Raw genomic sequence first — 19229 nt, 5'->3', positions numbered from 1 at the left:
TGCTCCTGCACGCCTGTCCCGCTGCCCACCAATGCGCACGGAGGGGCAGCTCTTTTCCGAGGGGGGCTCTGCCCTTGGGCCCAAAGTCCAGGTCCCAGACTCCCTGGCCAGGAGGAGAGCGTTCCTGCTGAGCGCAGTGATGGGAGTCTTCGTGAGAATTGGAGTGCTGTGTCCTCGTGCAGAGCACAGCCCTGGGCGCCACAGCGTGATGGCGGGGAGAGGACAGGGGCTGTGTGGCGTGTGTCTGGGCTGTGATGAGGGGCTGCTGCTGTACCTCTGGGTCTCGTCATGACAGAAATCCTGCTGTGATTCGGTCTGTCTGGTAGCAGCTGAACTGCAGGTTTAGTGCTGAGGGAGCTGCATTATTGATGTAGCTCATTGCACTCCAGGATCAATGATTTTGTAGGTTGTTGTGTCAGTTTTATCAAGAAGAGGTATGGGAATGCAGTGTTATTTGGTATTTTCTTTCTTTTGTTTTTATGTTCATGTACCTTTCCTGCTGTCACAGTGCTGTTTCTCCTCGGTGTATTTCATTCCTTTCATTTTTCACCTCCTTGTCAGTTCTCTGAATTTTGAATGAGTAAACGCAATTCTTGGTGGTGGCTGAAAAAAGTCTTTTTAAAGTAATATGTAAAAAAACATTTAGGGTTATCAGACAGAGTGCATGTCATGAGATGTACTACATAGCGGCATATGAGATTTTCCTGTTGTGTAGTCTGGATCTCTTGATGTCTGTCCCACTTGTCACCACTCCAAGAGCAAGCACTGTGTTTTACGGGTAATGCAAAGTACAAACACGAACCATCTGCTCATTTTGTTGCTAGTAGCTTATTGATCCAAGGATCTCATCCAGACACTTCTTGAAAGAATCCAGGGCATCAGTTTTGACCTCATGGCAGGATAGCACAGAGTCCTAAAGACCAGCAGCAGCCACCAGAGGTGAAATTGATTCAGTTTCTCAGCCCCTTGATATCGCCTGGAAATTAGTCACGAGTGCTGCCTGCTGAGATTGATAGCTGTCAGAATGACTGGCAGGAGGAAGGAGTGAAAGAACTGACACAAAAGCAGACTGAAAGTCTAATGACATAACGTGGAATGTTATGGAATTTTTCCTCCTCTGCAGCTTTCGTTTTAACAAAACAGATTGTAGTAAGAAATTCAGACTTCTATACTTTTAAACAGTCACTGTTTTGGTACAAATTCTTCCTGAGTCAGACCAGAGCACTGTACCAGATTCCCACCCCCCTTCTGCTTAGCTGTTGAATAGTACAATACCCTGTAAAAAGCCCAGGGTAAAGGGTGATGTGTGTGAGATACAGATGTTAATGGCTTTGGGGGAGAGAGACAACCCCACTCATAATCCAACCACTAAGCACCTGGCCAGCTGGAACGGGACAGTGGGACTCCACAGGTACTCTCCAATGCACAGACCACGTCCCGGAGACAGAGAGATCCGAGAGAAAGCAAAATAAGGCCATGTGGTATTGCAAGGAGTGGGCGCTGTATATTCACCACAGATGCTTATGAGGCCTGCATTCCAAACCATCACCTGTAGATCCCTCTGGAACCAGGTGTCATTCTGGAGTTTAACTTCCTAAAGGTTCACCACAAAGGCTGCAAGCTCACAGTGTGCTTAGCTCTAGTCCCCACATGGCCTGGAAATACTGAATTGTAGACAGAAATGGTGGAGACATAGATAGGAAGCACATAATGCAACAGTCTGAGGCTGAGAGTGGAGCTGCAGGTGGGGCTGCATGTGGAGCTAACACCGTCTGCACCTCTGCAGTGATGCTGAGCATCTGATTGGCTGAGCGAGTGGTGTTGCTGCCTGGTCTGACGGGTCCTGACTCCATCTGCACTGCCGCAGTGATGCCGATTGTGTGATTGGCTGACAGTGCAGAGCAGCTGTCAGGCCCGACCCATCCTGTCGCAGTTTGGCAGAGTGCTGGCTAGGTCAGCTGCAGTTTGGCATCTCAAGCTCTACTCAGCCTGCTGGCGAATACAGGCTTTATTGAGGTTAATTCTGTTCTAGCTAATGCAGTTTTGGGGGAAGGAGGTTAGGACAAGGCAGTATAATAACTCAGCTCAATTTAGTTCTCTGTTTGCCGATGTCTTGCCAGGTTTAATAGTTCTAGTAAGAAATTTCCACTGCAGACAAGGGTTCTGTACATTTCCACTACTGCTGTTCATGGAGCAGGTTGACTGAATTTATTTTTGTTCAGGTCTTTGCAGAACTGTCTTGCTCATTGTCTCATTGTTTGTCAGTTGTGAACTGAAGCCATGAAGATTTTGCACTAGGTACTGTAAAAGCTCATTTTCACTCTTGGTTGCTGGCAGAATTTCTCTCATGGGCTTGAGGTGGGATCTCGGGTATTCAGAATCAGACAGTTCCTGAACATCGAAGACACTCTGTTTACTCGCCTCTTACCACAGACTTCAGGCTTTTGCAATCAATGTTTATGGTCACACATGCTGTGCTTTCTATATAAATCACATCCATCTATCTGCTGCGTGTGCAGCCAGAGCTAACTTTAGCACAGGGGGTACCTGCAGTCACTTGCCTCTGGGGCATGTGTCTGAAATTACCCCTTGAGCACTGTGGGGTGTTTGCTATCAACAAGTTGCTCCCTAGCCCTCTCTGCCCCCCACCCCACTCACTCTGTCCTTTGCTTGTTTTCTCTCCTCTTGCATCTCTGCATTCATGAAGGAGCCGTGACGAATCGGAGTCACCCCGCTGTGCTTTCGTGACTCACTGGTCATGTCAGGAGTCATTATGAACAGCTCCAGCTCAAAGAGGGGTTTTGGACATTTTCTGCAAGCCTTCACACTCTGAAACTAGTGGCTAGCACTTTTTCTCTGCAGTTGTAGATGCAGTAGTTTGGGAGGTGCAGATCTGTAGGATGAGAGTGAGTTATTTTCACCTTGACTGATAGGATACCAACACGCATTACTGAAATATGATACCTCCCAAATCCAGACGAGATGGACCCAAACAAACCCGTTCCAATGTAAAACCCCAGTCGGAATGGTGAGGCTGGATGGGAGAAGGCTCGGACAGCTAGAGAGCCCTGGCACGCCGATCCGATACAGACAGCAAGCCAGGGAGCAGCAGGCACTGGGCTGTCGAGGCTGCGTCAGCGCTTTGTTATGTAGATGCCGTCGGCTCTCTTTGTAGTCAGCTGGCGCTCAGTGAGCACGGGGAGCGCGAGGAGGGGCTCACGGAGAGAGAGAAAGAATGAAAGAGAGTCAGTTTGTGGCAGGTTCTCTCTTCTCCAGTTCCTGAGATGCTGTGAAATTCTGATTCTTGAGTTTAGCCCTTGCCAGCCATCAGTGGCTTGTGGAAGTTTCTCTGATCTCCTGAGAGTGCCTCTTCCTTGTTTTTGGCAGCTCTGCTTGGTTATTCGTGTATCTGATGTGTGCTGGAGGGGAGGGGGATTATCTGTGGTGTGAAAATCAACCTGCTAGAGAGGTTCAATTGTCTCCTGGATCAGAGGCCTCAGCACCATTCCTTCATGCTCTGAGTGCACATGTCTTATTTAGCACAGCACTCCGAGGCCCTGGAACAGTCCCAGCTGGACTAGTCAGGTTCCAGAATGGACAGGGGGCAGGTGCCAACTCATGGGGCATTGCTCACACCCCTCACTCACCCCATCACTGGAATTGAATAGGGCAGCAGTCTGTTGTTTTATCGTAATGTGAAGGAGGGATTTATTTTTCTCTTTATGTGAGGGAGGAGGAAGCAAAGACAGCCGGTGTGCGATTGCCAACACAGAAGAGCCAGACCAAGGTAGAAAGTATATTATTATAATTATTATAATAATAATAATAATAATAATAATTGCTTACACTTATATAGCACTTTTCTGGATACTCCACTCAAAGCGCTTTACAGGTAATGGGGATCCCCTCAACCACCACCAATGTGCAGCCCCACCTGGATGATGTGACGGCAGCCATAGTGCACCAGAACGCTCACCACATATCAGCTATTAGTGCGGAGGAGAACAGAGTAATGAAGCCAATTCATAGATGGGGATTATTAGGAGGCCATGACTGGTAAGGGCCAATGGGAAATTTGGCCAGGACGCCGGAGTTACATCCCTCCTCTTTTCGAGAAACGCACTGGGATTTTTAATGACCACAGAGAATCAGGACCTCGGTTTTACATCTCATCCGAAGGACGGCGCCTGTTTACAGTATAGTGTCCCCGTCACTATACTGGGGCATTAGGACCCACATAGACCACAGGGTGAGCGCCCCCTGCTGGCCCCACTAACAACTCTTCCAGCAGCAACCTTAGTTTTTCCCAGGAGGTCTCTTATCCAGGTACTGACCAGGCTCACACCCGCTTAGCTTCAGTAGGTTGCCAGTTGTAAGTTGCAGGGTGATATGGCTGCTGGCTGAAATAACTCAATGATGGACACATTGCAGGGAGTGAATAATGAGCACTGGATGACTATATATGCTGGATCCTATAAGAAGGATCAGAGGAGTTTGAGACCAGGGGCTGTATTTCAGGGAAATGAAGTGCATTCAGCAGCTTCAGTTTAACCCTCTGCAGCCTGCTCATCTGTGTGTCTCAAAACCTCCACATGCTGTTTGTTCTCAGTGTTCTGTGTGATTTCCTGTGGCAGCTCTGCACACTGAGCAGGTGGGCACTGGGCTGGGAGACCAATGCCAGCAGCACCCTTGGAGCGCAGTGTTGTCAGGCTGTGGAAATGAAACAGACACGGAGCTCTTCATCTGTGTTTTCGATAAGAAACGCCTCCAGGGGGGCAGCCTGTAGCATTATGGTTCTAAGACATCATGTTCCTAAGGGTGGGCAGTCAGTTCCCAGTCTCGTCAGGAAGAGAAGAACACAAAGCATGTCTTCACTTAGGTTAAGAGGCCTACAAAATAGCCATTCCCCCAATATCTTAGCCAGTCATAATATACATATTTGGAAAGTTGTCATAGAGAATTAGAAAACATTGGCATTAAAGTTATTTCTATCTCAAAATTCAGTACCTGGAAAATGTTATTTTATTTTTTGATGGATCCTTTTTTTTAATCGGATCAGTCAGATGTGGTCATACTACTGCAAGAAAGACTGCACTGTGTCTCAGTCTGTCATAGCCTGTCTGCTTCTCCCGCTGTTCAGCCTCTGAAGCTCAGCTTGCATAGCTGTCACAGCCTGGCATCTGCACACAGCTGCCACTGGATCCTAGTGGGATTCCCACATTGACGTTGGTGGGATCTGGGGAAAACACAGATGGAACCACACTTTTTTAACAAGGCTCGTGAGTGGTTTATTTACATGGTCAGTGTGAAAGGAGAGAGCAGCCCTCAACACAAAGAGGCTATTCAGCTCATTTGTGTGCTAGTGGCTAATACATTTTCAACAACAAGGCTGTTCTAGACTTGCACCGTCTTTAGTGTAAAACGTAGAACAGGAGGCACTTTTTACACACTCAATGCAGAGCGCAGCTCCCAGACTGCAGAACAGCACAGCTCTCAGACAACAGAACAGCGCAGTTCCCAGCTCGCAGAACAGCGCGGCTCCCAGCTCGCAGAACAGCGCAGTTCCCAGCCCGCAGAACAGCACGGCTCCCAGCTCGCAGAACAGCGCAGCTCCCAGCCTGCAGAACAGCACGGCTCCCAGACTGCAGAACAGCGCAGCTCCCAGCCCGCAGAACAGCACGGCTCCCAGACTGCAGAACAGCGCAGCTCCCAGACTGCAGAAAAATTCTCAGACTGCAGAACTGCAAACTGAAAATGAGACTGATATGCATTTGTTGAGTGTTCTTGTACCACAAATAAAAATACAGTAATAATAATTCAGCAAAAATTAATTTAAAAGGTAACTGTTAATATAATATCAATGAATGAAGAAGCAAAGAATAACAAATAATGTAGAAGGAACTTCATGTTTTGTGTTTAGCACAATTTCACTAAAATATGTATAGTTCTATGAAAGTATAGACTGACAAAATTATTTATTGGCCATAATAAAACTAATACGTAATGAATGGAAAGTCATAAAAAAAATCAAAACAAAGCTGAGAAAAGTATTGTGTGGCACTTTGTTGACCTTTATTTCCTCTGAAATGAAGCTGAAGTCGCAGGATTGTTATGACAGCTGACTTGCCCTTTTCAGGCTCGTCAGTTTGTTTTCCTCCACCTGCACAAGACTCTCATAAAGATTATTCTTCTGGACTATATAAAGCCTGACTGCTTGGTTGTCAAATTGGCAAGAACAATGTGTAAAACATTTCACTGCTGATGGCTTCATCGACCATCAAAGGAATTAGCCTTCTGTCCTTATTGCTGACCATCATACAGAACATCCTAACAAAATCACATCCTGTGTGATTCTGAGATGCTATATTTTGCTTTTCTCAGCACTTTCCTGTTCCGCAAGGGTTGTTTCATCTGTAGAAACATTTTTTCTTCCTGTAATTGCTGAAGTGGATATGTAGCCGCCGCTTTTCATGACAGGCAGGATTCCTCAGGGCACATGCCTTGTACTCGGGAGAGAGGTGGAACATGTAACCTTGCTAACTGTTTCCACGAGCTTCTGTTAAACATCCTCCTTAGTGCGTGAACCGTGGACAGATTAATGAGCTTAACACCAGCCTAAAACGCCTCCCAGGGTCTTCATCTCTGTCTCCACCTCTCCTCACACTTCGTCTTTCTACCCTCTCTCTCCACTCCTCGCCCTTCGCCCTCCTCGCCAGAGGACAGAGTGACAAGAATCCAGGCCGCAGCGCAGAGCATCTCCAAGTGCTTCCCAGCTCCAGTACTGGCGCGCTGCACTCCTAACTAGCACAGCCCCCCTGGGAGACGCAGGGACGGGGAGGGGAGAGAGTGGAGATGGGCAGATCCCGATCAGCTTCATCACAGTGAAGCAGGCAGGAAGGGACGAGAGGTCAGATCTCCACAGCAGCAGCTCTGAAAGCCTGAATGTTAATATCTTCCTGCTGCAGGCTTAAAGAACCCATTACACTCAAGGGCGCAGGGAAATCTAAGCACCAAAGAAAGTGATTTTACATGTTCATCTTCTCTTTACATATAAAAGAGTAATCTCTTTACCCTTAGAGGGTCGCATTCGTCTCAGAGACTAAAACCCCATTCGGACTGAGAGCATGACTCCCTGTACTCAGTGGTGCTACAGTGGTGCTCCAGATACAGTATATATCTGTTTATTTCCGCATGAATCTTCGTATCTGTTCTAATAAAATGAATGGGGTTTCTGAGTGATACTTGGAAATGCTTCTCTATCGCTGTGAGAATATTCCTAGGCAGGCCGAACCACAGCACTGCTGTTCTCAGAAGACTTCAAAATGTTTCTGCTCCTTTGAGTGGCTAAATAATTGAGCACATGTGCTATCCTGATGAAAGATATTAAAATAAATATCAAGTCATCTCAAAGCTGACTTGCCCTTTGAAAAATGCTGATCAGCTTGGCTGCGTTTTCTGCATCGTTGGCTCAGAAAGAATCGCCCCTCCTCCCCTGCTCCTGAGCGCCATGTGACCTTTTACCTTGGGCTTGCTGCAGTCCAGTCCAATAGCACTCGCCCTCCTGACGTTCCATAAGTCCAGCTCGTGGTGAGAGGTCCTGGCTGGACCGAGGGAGAGAGGCATGATGTGCTGGGCTGCAGGGAAGTGGCTAGGCTCAAGGCAGGCCTGAGGTCTGCAGGCAAGCGAAGGGTTAAGTCTGCGTAGTCGCTTTAGTGTAGCTCAGAAGCAGGGAGGAGATGATGACCTGTGCTGTAAGAAGCCCCTTTTCGCCCTCTTCTTTTCCTCTCTTTCCAAGCATGGATTCATTAACACATCTCAGTCGCCAGCTACAGACAAAGGATGCAGAGCTCAGATGTGTTTCTTTAGGGACCAAAGGGCGAAAGAGGAGCTGGAGTGAGGCTCACGGCGCAAACACTGCGTTTTCACTTCTTGTTAAATTGTACTCTTCAGTGGACTTTCCTTGGTTTTTGCTTTTTAACTAAAAGATGGCAGACGGGGCATGTTGTTTCGTCCACATGCACTAATCCAGCACAACGTCTTGTTTTGCGACCCTGAGTTTCTAAGGTATCAGAATTTGCTCGTCACCTTCTCCTGGCCCAGTGGGCTCTTTCCGAGTGTTTGGGCCGTTTGTGTGACAGGAAAAAACTCCTAGAAATTCCCTTGTGCCTGCCACTCCCCGCACTCACTCATACACACACTCACACGCACACACACTTTCTCACAGTTGCGATTCCCCCGGCCTCCCAGCTCGTCTCCGCCACCGCGCTGGGAGATGCACAGCGGGGATGAGCAGGAGTGGGGCAGCGAGTGTGCAGCTTGTGAGAGAGAGCGGGAGAGGAGGAGGCGGGCCTCCACACGCGGGCTCCCCTGAATGGGATGTGAGGCAGCGACACGCAGACAGGCAGGCAGTTGGAGACAGGCGGAGCCGCAGGCAGAGGGGTACAGGAAAAACGGGGGCACCTGCAGAGTCAGAAAAGGTGATGGGAGCAGCTGACGGACCTAAGAGCCCAGGAGCCGCAGCCCGGGATTAAACAGTATGGTAACGTCTCTCTCCCAGCGCCTGCCTGCTTCTCTGTGCTTGAACTGGGATGCGTCAATTTTCCTTTGCATGTGTTTCTGTGATCTGTGTGTGTAGGAGCTCCACATTCCTGTGGCTGTGTTGCTTTCATGCCTTTTTAAGTAGGTTTTTTTGTCCTTGTTATTTGTGGAGCCTGCCCCAGTGTGGAAGCTGCTCCTGCTTGAGTTGGACCGCTGTCTGCGGACCCGGGGCGCGGTGTGTTCTGGTTTCATTGATCCGCAGATGTCCTGGTGGCAGACATCGATGTCATTTTCTGTTTGAATACACACCTGCTGAGGCTGCACAGAAGCCTCAGGATATACAGTTTGCTGGGCTGCTTCTGCCCGGCCATGATCACAGAGAGGGGAAGATGGATTATCTCCTCTCCAGTGATTCGGATACTACACATGTGGTGCTGTAGTCTCATTGTAATTCTGTGAGCAGACAAAGACATTTTACGAGAATATTATGTCAAAACTATATTCCCACCAGGCATGTGTATGTGGGGATTCATTTGGCGTGTTTTACTGTAAGTAGACCTACAAATCTTTGCATTTTGTCGGCTGATTTTTTTTTCTGTGTAATTCATGATCTTGCGGTCTGCATTGACCCAGTATTCTCTCATGCTGTTGTGTTGTAAATCAACCTCATTGTCTCGTGCTGAACCAAATCCGACCCTATGTGCTCTGTAAGACATCAGGGTCCTGTGAGCAGACCCTCGACATGCTGGTCCTGACTTCTTCCCCGCTGTGGGGCTGTGAAGGGCAGCCGAAATCTCCCGTCTTCGAAGCACAGGGCAGAGGGGGAGGGGACAGGGTTGCAGCAGAAAGGCTGACAGTGTTGGGAAGGTTTTGAAGAGGGAATAGACAGCGAGCAAAACGTCCTTTTCCAGGCTGTTGTTCCTTCAGATCCCAGGGGAGAGCTTCCCAGTGGAGCCGAGCTGCAAATACCAAGCTATTTCCATATCCCCCAAATATTTCTCATGCGTTTGATTAATTATCGGTATGCCAGTTTCTGATACTAAAATCACGTCATGTTTTTGTGTAATAAACAAAAATCTGTTTTACTGTGATCATTTTATACACCTCATGGAAAAAGGTTCTCAAAGATTCTTATAAGATGCGCTATGCTAGTACAGCTATAGATTTATCCATTACATAGTTTAAGTAATAGATCCTTGTATTTACTAGCATATAATATTTCCATATTGGAATGATGAAAAAATTGTTTAATTCGATTAAGTATTGCATATTAAATCATGAAGAGTATGGTGCCAACAGAGAAATGTATGAATTCTGTCTGTTAAATAGTCCAGCACTGTGCTCTGCACCTGCCAGGTGTGAGAGTGCAGTGATGACAGACTCAGGAAGGAGACACCTCTGAATGTGATTGTGGGGTCACCAGCGCCTCAGAGCGGGGCAGAGGACGCTCCGAGCCAGGATTCGGCCTCCTTCACCGCCCTGTCTGTCAGACACACTCAGACACGCTCAGCCCAGACTGCGATGCCCGAGCCCGCGGGGAAGAGCTGACATGCTGGGTGATGACAGCACGGTGCTGCTCTCTCGGGGGAAAGTCAGAAACCCTCAGAAGTTTGCTCATCTTGCAAAGCCTGCTGCCCGTATTCATAATGTGATAGAGTGGATCGCTGCCAGCAGCACGCTTCCTGCAGCCTAGAGAGCAGGACTGAACACAAGTCAATAACTCGCCTGTCCACCGCTGTGATGATTCAGACCACTTAAGTCATTAAGGACTGTGGTAGAACTGTCTTGCAGCGCAGGATCTAGGCATTGTGTTGCAGGAAGCTTTCCTTTCACTCCCTCACTGCTGCCCTGTTCCTGTGAGCAGGGAGCTCCCTCAGCTGGCATCAGGAGGACAGAAGTCTGCATGTCTAGACTGTGGGCACTTGCTGCCAAGGCTCTCCTGTGGTTCATCCTGTGTGAGGTGAGAGTGCCAGCACACAGGCAGATCCTGCAGATGAGCTGCTGTTCTGACTCTGTTAGGAAGGACAGGGTCCACACGCACATGCTTGGTACCCATCCCAAATGGTTCAGTGACTCAGCGTCCACTGCATGCCCCTCCAGACTCTTTGCTAACAGCACTGTGAAAGAAGTGCCTTCTTTTCTCAGAATTGAAGTTAGACAATACAAGCACGTCAGTAGCCAGGTTTAAACCTTTCTTTAAATTTCCTTGCTGGAGAAGAAGGGAGAATGTATTGCCTTTTCCGGGAACAGTATGGTCTGTTCAGGTCTCAGGAGCCGCAGATTAATGTACTACACTCACGTCTCGCACTCATCTGGCTCAGGCTGCATCAGGCATTCAGCACACAACTGTTTATTTCTTGTTTTTCATCCTGCGGAGCACAGCACGTTCTTGTGCTTGAGGAGCTCACAGGAAGTGAACACTCAGGGCCCTCAGTAGATCAGAGCAAGTGAGAGAGAAAAGAAAGAGTGAGACAGAGAGACAGGTGATGCAAATGGCCAGCCAGTGGGCGAAAGAGATGGAAGAGTGTCTTCCTGCACAGCCCCCACACACCATTACCCTGGGCTACCTCAGCCTGTGCCGGGACCCTGAGCAGCCCTGTCTCAGGGGTGTAGTGGAGAGTGCAACATTAGCCTTTTGTTAGGCTTAATTGTTGTTTCTTTTGTTATTTAGTGTTCACAGCGTTTGATACTCTAAAGTCTTTACTGATTAAATGGTCACACAATACAATTAAATTGCAAACATTTCTCTTACAGTTCTCCTTTCTGCTTGAAAAGCTGGTCCTCTCCTGTCTAACTCATCTCGCTCTTTCAGTGGTGGGTGGCTTCTGTAGCACTTGGTGGGCATGTTAAAGACACAAACCCTCTCCCACCATGCTGTGCACAATCGCAGGGACGTTATGCTGGGCTCAGTGAAACTTCAGAGGAACCCAGAGGAATCACTTGACCCTGAGCACTCTTTATCAGTAGCTGCCTCTTCTTGTAGATTTCTTCTATATAGCAGGTTGCATAAACAGTGTAGTATGTGTTACTAGTGCAGGTAGCTGCGTGAAGCAGCTTTTATTCTAATGACTCTCTTGTACAAACTCTATAGTCTGCATTCTTTACCAAGTGTCACAGTGGGCAGGCAGCCAGTAGAGCTACAGCTCTAGACAGGCCAATGGGGGAAGTGTGCAGAGAGAGATCAGCTGCTCGCTGATGGCATATCTTTCCTCAAGCAGGCTGGCAAGGCAGTCATCTCTGAGCCTGTGCCTAGATTGCACCCTCTGCACTGTGGTCTCCTGTGAGTTTTCTTGTGAGACTCTCAATTCAGAACAGGGCCTTGATATTTATTTGGATTTCCTGAAGCCACAGACACCTACTTGGATGAAGCATTTGTCAAGATCCAGCAGAACTGTCAGGGTGGCTGATACATTATCACTCTTCTCTAACGGGGAGCAAACACAAGGCACGACACAATAACACAAATTCTGGGGTCACAGCAGTGCACTGGAAGAAATTAAACGTTTTATAATAGATTCCCTTTCTGACTCTGCAGAGCATTCAGCAAACAGTGTCTAGATACCAAAGTTTTAGTGTGAAGCCCAGCATCTGTGGTGGTTCAGGTCAGCAGTTTCGCTTCATTTAAAATTCTTCTCTTAAATAACACTTCCCCCAGCCTGAGCCACTTCCTGCTGTTTGAGTGAAATGAATTGAATCTGTGAACATGTTTCTGAAAATGTAGCCCATCAAGAAATAGCTCTAGTTCTGTCATACCAGACATGTTATCATCAACAGGGGAGCCTATTACTTTAAAATTGGGTAGCGTCCAGGGAGAACTCTGCAGGAACCCTGTGGTCTTGAAAGGAGAATCATGCCTTCCAAACATATGCCACATGCTCTGACACCCTCTGACAAGAGCTCAGAGAGGTGACCAGTGTGGCTTAGATGTGTCCTATACTCCAGCTCCTATAAGAGAAGAAGATAGCAGATCTGCTGCAGCAGTACGAACAATGCTGGTACAGTTTGTGTGTGCCACTGTACAAGCAAACTGGGATGCCAGGGAGCTCTGTCAAAGTGAGTTGTTCGAACTGGATGCCTGCAGTCTCACTTGCTTGGTCTTTGTCAATGTCTCTGCAGCTGGAGAAGGGGGAGGTGAGCACGCTGGGGCTACCCCCCACCGCCACCCACGGTGGCTCCGATGGCAACATCAGTCTGGACGTCCCCGAGGCGCCGGACCCCCAGCGCACACGCGCCGCCATCGACCACCTGCAGCAGAAGATCCTAAAGATCACAGAGCAGATCCGCATCGAGCAGGAGGCACGGGACGAGAACGTGGCTGAGTACCTGAAGCTGGCTCACAACGCCGACAAGCAGCAGGCCTCCCGGATCAAGCAGGTCTTCGAGAAGAAGAACCAGAAGTCCGCACAGACCATCTCCCACCTGCACAAGAAGCTCGAACACTACCACAAAAAGCTGAAGGAGATCGAACAGGTGAGCGCCCCCTACAGGAAGAGTGATGAGCCACCTGTCCTCAGGGCTCCCTCAGATGCTACATTCACAGTGTGAGGACCGTATTGCAGGTTTTTTTTGTGGTTTTCTGAAGTCCCACTCTGTCCCTGTCCTCCCCCTAACTGCACTCTCTCCATTTTCCTCTTTCATTCCCTCTGTCTCTGAAACCCTGTCTCCTTCCATCTTGCTCGCCTCTCATCCCTCCACCCCTGTGCTCATCCCTGTGCCCCTCTCTCACTCTCTTGTCCTACAGAACGGCCCGTCACGGCAGCCCAAAGATGTGTTGCGGGACGTGCAGCAGGGCCTGAAGGACGTGGGCGCCAACATGCGTGCAGGCATCAGTGGGTTCGGGGGGGGCGTGGTGGAGGGAGTGAAGGGGGGCGTGTCCGCACTGTCCCACACGGCCGTGGTGTCCAAGCCACGGGAATTCGCCAGCCTGATCCGCAACAAGTTCGGCAGCGCAGACAACATCGCGCACCTGAAGGACACGCTGGATGATCCGCACCCCGAGGAGGCCCAGCGCGCACTCAGCGGCAGCGCCACACTGGTGTCCAGCCCCAAGTACAACAGCGACGACGAGTGCTCCAGCGCCACCTCTGGCTCAGCCGGCGGCAGCAACTCTGGGGCAGGGGGCGGGGCGGGGCTAGCGCCCGGCATGGGCAGCCCCAAGTCCAACACCCTGGACAGCCAGCACCACGCACACAGCACCTGGGACACCCTGCTGGAGGAGCTGCGAGAGATCAAGGCCAGCCAGGCCCACCTGGAGGACGCCATTGAGGACATGAAGACCCAGCTGCAGAGGGACTACAGCTACATGACGCAATGCCTGCAGGAGGAGAGATACAGGTACACAGACTGAGGGGACCAGTGGCTGAGGTTATTGTCCATTGACAGAATAGCATGTCTATGCATCTCTCTTCAAGAAGCCAGCTGAGTCATTGTGTATGTGTGATAGGAACCTGACTATGTAGGCTGAGTATGTGTGCAGTGGGCCCTGTGCTGTCTGATTGCATGTGTCTGCATTGTGGGACCAGTGCTGTCTGTGACTGCATGTGTCTGCACTGTGGACCCAACGCTGTCTGTGATTGCATGTATGCCAGATTCAGATAGCATGGTGTCAGATCTGTTTCCTGGGCAGTGTGTGTCCAGCCACAGAGCATTGGGCTATCTGTGATTGCATGTGTCCGCGCTGTGGGCCCAGTGCTGTCTGTGATTGTATGTGACTGTGCAGTGGGCCCAGTGCTGTCTGTGACTGCATGTGACAGTGCAGTGGGCCAGGACTGTCTGCGTAAGGCAGTCTACCCCATCGCACTGCGTCTGTGTGCAGGTATGAGCGGTTAGAAGAGCAGCTGAATGACCTGACAGAGCTGCACCAGAATGAGATGACCAACCTGAAGCAGGAGCTGGCCAGCATGGAGGAGAAGGTGGCATACCAGTCATACGAGAGAGCCAGGGACATTCAGGTGAGCGGTGAGGGCTACACAGACCCTACCAAGCCAGAGCCCATGAAACGTATGGGACCCACTGGGGTCCTGCTGCCCTGCTGTCACGCCCAGGACTCTGTTAGAAATAGTCCCAGCCCCCTGTTGTCCTACAGGGCTTCAGCCTGTGGCAGCTTTCTTTTAATCAAGTGTGGTCTGGTACGAGGACTGCAGCTGTAAGTTCACTTAAATAATACATTCAGGTGAGGTTAATTAAGTACATTTAAACCTAATTAGTTGGTTTTAACCAGTGACTTTACAAAACCTTAAGAAACTGCAGACTTTAATCATTTTCTGGTGAATGGAGTTGAGGGCGACACGGTGGTGCAGTGGTTCTCGATCTGGGCTGCTGTCTGTGTGGAGTTCGTATGTTCTCCCTATATTCATGTGAGTTTCCTCCAGATGCTCCAGTTTTCTCCCATATTGGTTGTTTAAGACATACTGGTTGGTTAATTGACTTCTGGGTCCACAGTGTATCCTTGCCTTGTGTCCATTTCTTGCCGAGACAGGCTCTGACAACCAGCTGACCTGTCACTAAAACTCGTTCAGGCCTCTATCACATGTATCTAAGTTCATGTGTTGATTAATTGATTAGTTGATTAATTAGAGAATTGGTGAAGGGCTGAGTTACATCCTCACAAGGGATTATTTTAGACAGCTTTGTTATATATAGGAACTCTCAGGAACATCTGCTGTTGGCCTGTAGATGTTCCTATTGTGTGTATTATAACACTTGGGTAAAAATAAGTCTCCTGGCACAGTCTCCTCCGCTTTCCGTCAGGCCTGAGATTATGGACATCATGAACCATCCGAGGAGAAGTAAGCCTGTTATCCCTACCAATAGAACAGTTCACAACCAACTAGAATGTCCTATAAAACGACAATACTTTTTCTTCCTAAGCATAGTATGAATGAGATTGTGTGTTTGGGGCTATGCAATCTGTTCCCAGTGAGACGTCTGAGGAGATGTGACTCTGCGTCTCTCTCTCTCGCCCTGTAGGAGGCAGTGGAGTCCTGCCTGACACGCATCACCAAGCTGGAGCTGCAGCAGCAGCAGCAGCAGGTGGTGCAGCTGGAGGGGGTGGAGAACGCCAATGCGCGGGCACTTCTGGGCAAGTTCATCAACGTCATCCTGGCGCTCATGGCCGTGCTGTTGGTCTTCGTGTCCACGCTGGCCAACTTCATCACGCCTCTCATGAAGACGCGCGCCCGGGTGGCGGGCACCGTGCTGCTGGTGCTGCTGCTGGTCTCCCTCTGGAAGCACTGGGACGTCTTGGAGCTGTGGCTGCTGCCCAGCTGATCGGCCCACTGTGCTGCCCGTTTACAGCACCCCTGCACCCTGCCACCACCCCACGCCAGGCTGGGGCTGCGCTGGGCCTATGAATTTCCTCCCAGTCGTGCACAAGAAGGACACCGCTGTTCCCGTTATTTACTGATGTATTTATTGTTTCTAAGATCTCTACTTCTCCATGAGACCATATTACATCCTCACCTCGTCCTTCGCCGTTTTTATAGGACAGGGGTGTAGATATGTTTTTCTTTGCTTCTTTTCTGAAGATTTCTGAAAGAGGGCTTGGCTCCCCTCCCTGTCTTACTTGAGAAGAGGTGTACAGGACTGCCCCCTCCCAGGGTGAACCCTGTGCAGGCAGAGCGGAGTCGGGCTCTGCCAGGTGGACCAGCTCGCACCCAGGAGGGAAAACTCTGCATCGCATGCAAGGCGCTCTCCATCTCGAGCTAGGAAGAGTGCACAGCCAGGGTGAGCAAGTGTGTGTGTGTGCGCTCTGGGCACTGGGCTCTCACCTGGGGACCTGCAAGTAGAGGGCTGCCCTGGAGCGCTGGAGAAGAGCCTGGAGACAGCAGGGCAGAGCTGGAGCAGATCCTGGGATCAGTTAGGTACTTGCTATCAAACAGGCCGAATGGCCTTGTCTTGTCTTTCTTATGTTCCTGTGAAAAAGTGAGGACTCTGTCAAGCCACTCAGAATGGTCTCCTCTCATATTTGCTGCCCCAAGAGCAAGCAACACACTGAGTCCAAACTGAGCCTACTTCACGTTTGTTTTTTTGGGTGTCTCTTGGTTTTTTGTTTGATTTTAAATTGATCATCATTACCATTTTTACTACAGGTGTTTTGAGGGAGATACAATGAACACATGTATATAAAGTTTTTTTTTCAGATGCTTTTGTATTTTTATGTATGAACGTTCAGCAGATTTAAATGAATCTGGACACGGAGACGACGCCCTCCTGCTCACTGACAGTTTTGTTACGCAGTGCTTCTTGGAGTTCATTTCCTCATTTGCAATTATTTATTAAATTGCTGTTGTTCTCTTTTTAGTTTATCATCCTGTAATGAGGTGAAATGTTTTATTCTGGTTCTTAATCTATGGTTGAAGTAAAGTGATACTACAGCAGCTGTTGTATCAGCTGCCTGTTCTGCCTGTAGGGTGCTGCTCGGACCCTGGAGCTCAGACTGTCCTGGGGCAGGCAGCAGGGCAGCAGGCAGCCGGTTAGCTCACAGCCTAAATCCAGCAGGTGTTCCTCTCACACTTACAAATAACCTGTTGACAAGATCAAGGACTTTGTCTCCCACCAATGGGCAAAATATCTCAGAAAACCATTCAGTGTTCTCTGAAAATTGAAGGGAAGAAGATCAAACTGAAACCAGTTGTTAGATTTATTGATGTCTTACAAAGCCTGAGGCGAAAGAACAGCTGGGAAAGATCATTGTTTTTATCTGCAATTTGGTTCTTTTGTTTAATTTTTTTTGCACCAGCTGGAGCAGCTACCCAGCTGCCCTCCTATGTCCTCCCTGCCACAGCACTGCTGCTATCAGGAGCACACTGCATTCGCAAAACGGCAGCCCAGGTCACAGGCTGAAGGCGCTAATGCCATAGCTGGTGACTTGCCTGCCTGCTCTGTGGGGTCACCAGGGTCCCTGAGGTCAGCCCCACCTGGCAGGTGCATCGTGGGCCACTCGTCTTCTCCTTTGTAGCAGGAAGGGTAGATCTACACCTGACCAATGGGCCTTTGAGCCAGCCTGCTGCCCTCAGGGTCACTGTGTTTTATCTTTGTACTGTATATACTGAACCGTCACAGACTGCACAGGGTGAGCTGATCCAGGAGAGCGCTGACACTGTTGAGTCCAGCCCGCTCCAGTAATGGTCTAGCTGTGACTGTCCCACTGTCCTGCCTCGTCCATCTCTTTCCTTCTTCTTCTTTTGGTCTTGCCGGGGTGATTTCAAGTCTGTGCGAGAGATGTCTTTTTCAGCTCAGTTTATTTGAAGTTGGAGAGTTGCGCCCCCTGGCAGTGCGGGTCTAGTAGCCCATGAGAATTGAGAAGTTATTTTATTTTGAGCTCTAAAACCAGGTGTTTGTCTTTCGCTTCTCCAGCACACAAAGCACGTTCACAAGTCCTGCAGCACTTTCTTCTCACCATTCAGAACCTGTCACATCACAACAGCAGTCACAATTTGCTAATGATCCAAGATTTTTCTTAAGGTTTTGAAGAGCTTGCTAACTCAGTAAGCAAACAATAAAAGCTCTTTTGTGTAGAGACAAGCTGTCTGGTGACCTTGATATTAAATTAAGAGGGGGGGGCGAGGCTTATTTACTGGTAAGGGTGAAAATGTCTAAAACCAGCTTATTCAAAGGAAACTACAGTATTGTACAGTATTTTTATTTTTTAAACTTATTTTCAAATGCTTATTGTGGCCTGAGCTATGGACTGATTTATTGTAGGACACATTATTGGCTCAGGCTTTGGGGGCAGCAGGAGTGTGAAGACAGCCTGCCTTCTTGAGGCTGACAGGGATGAAGGGGCAGAATGTTGCGAACACTGGGAATCGGCATTGTGGGTCACAGAAATGCAGACCAGTCTGGAGAGCAAGGAGAGAGAGAGAGACAAGAATGTGTAGAATTCTGCCTCCTGCCTGTTGGTTGGATTACCTTGAATGTAAGCTCTTGAAGAGTCTGATAGAAAAAAAAAAGAAAAGTATCTCTGTTAAGATTCGTCGTGACTGGAGAATGTTTTACTGTAAATAAAGAAAGGCCATAGCACTGTATTTTCTTATAAACGACCGCCCCCTGGTGGCTTTTTTGTGAAGTGTTTCTGCATTTTGCTTTGAAGGCGTGTAATCGTGTTCACATGCTCATATGACTGCCGTTCCAGTGTTGAATGCTGAAGAAAGAATCTGTTGTTTGTTTTTCAGTCATGTGTTTCAAAATGAAAGTGGCACTTTATTATTATTATTATTATTATCATTATTTTTAAATTTAATTTTTGGAAGAATAAAATTAGAAAGAACGATCATTTTCCGTTTTTTCCCCTCATCTTTCAGTTTCAGAGGCGGGTCATGTTGTGGAAGATGATACTCTGGCTTCTCTCGAGACACAGCCGGATGAAATTATAATAATAATTAATAATAATAATTGCTTACACTTATATAGCGCTTTTCTGGACACTCCACTCAAAGCGATTTACAGGTAATGGGGACTCCCTTCCACCACCACCAATGAGATCCTCCAGTTAGTTAAATACTGACTGCCGAACGGGCAGGTTGGGCTAAATGGCCTTCTCTCGTGTGTGTGCTTGTGTTCACGCAGCGCTCGAACAGCAGCAGATCTGTCCTAGCCTAAGTTATCCACACCAGGGAGAGGGGTGGGGTTATATAACAGCACAGATGAAAGGCTGCTGCTTTCTCAAGGGTGAAGAGGGGGAGTGTTTA

At 48.7% G+C, this 19229-nt stretch overlaps 1 protein-coding gene across 3 annotated transcripts in view; it reads left to right on the top strand.

Annotated features, from left to right (window-relative positions):
* Window positions 1-18814, top strand: part of tmcc2 (transmembrane and coiled-coil domain family 2) — a 38744-nt gene extending 19930 nt beyond the window's left edge. For all 3 annotated transcript variants that reach the window (XM_088640677.1, XM_088640678.1, XM_088640679.1), the window contains 4 exons: window positions 12655-13008; window positions 13280-13872; window positions 14354-14489; window positions 15508-18814. In XM_088640677.1, the coding sequence (XP_088496803.1) occupies window positions 12655-13008; window positions 13280-13872; window positions 14354-14489; window positions 15508-15807 (1383 nt within the window). In that variant the 3' untranslated portion in view covers window positions 15808-18814. The remainder of the gene's footprint in view (window positions 1-12654; window positions 13009-13279; window positions 13873-14353; window positions 14490-15507) is intronic.
* The last annotated feature ends 415 nt before the right edge of the window (window positions 18815-19229 follow it).

This window comes from Lepisosteus platostomus, chromosome 7 (assembly GCF_059453375.1).
Source record: "Lepisosteus platostomus isolate fLepPlt1 chromosome 7, fLepPlt1.hap1, whole genome shotgun sequence".
NCBI lineage: Eukaryota > Metazoa > Chordata > Actinopteri > Semionotiformes > Lepisosteidae > Lepisosteus > Lepisosteus platostomus.
This window is presented reverse-complemented; position numbering and strand designations above follow the sequence as displayed.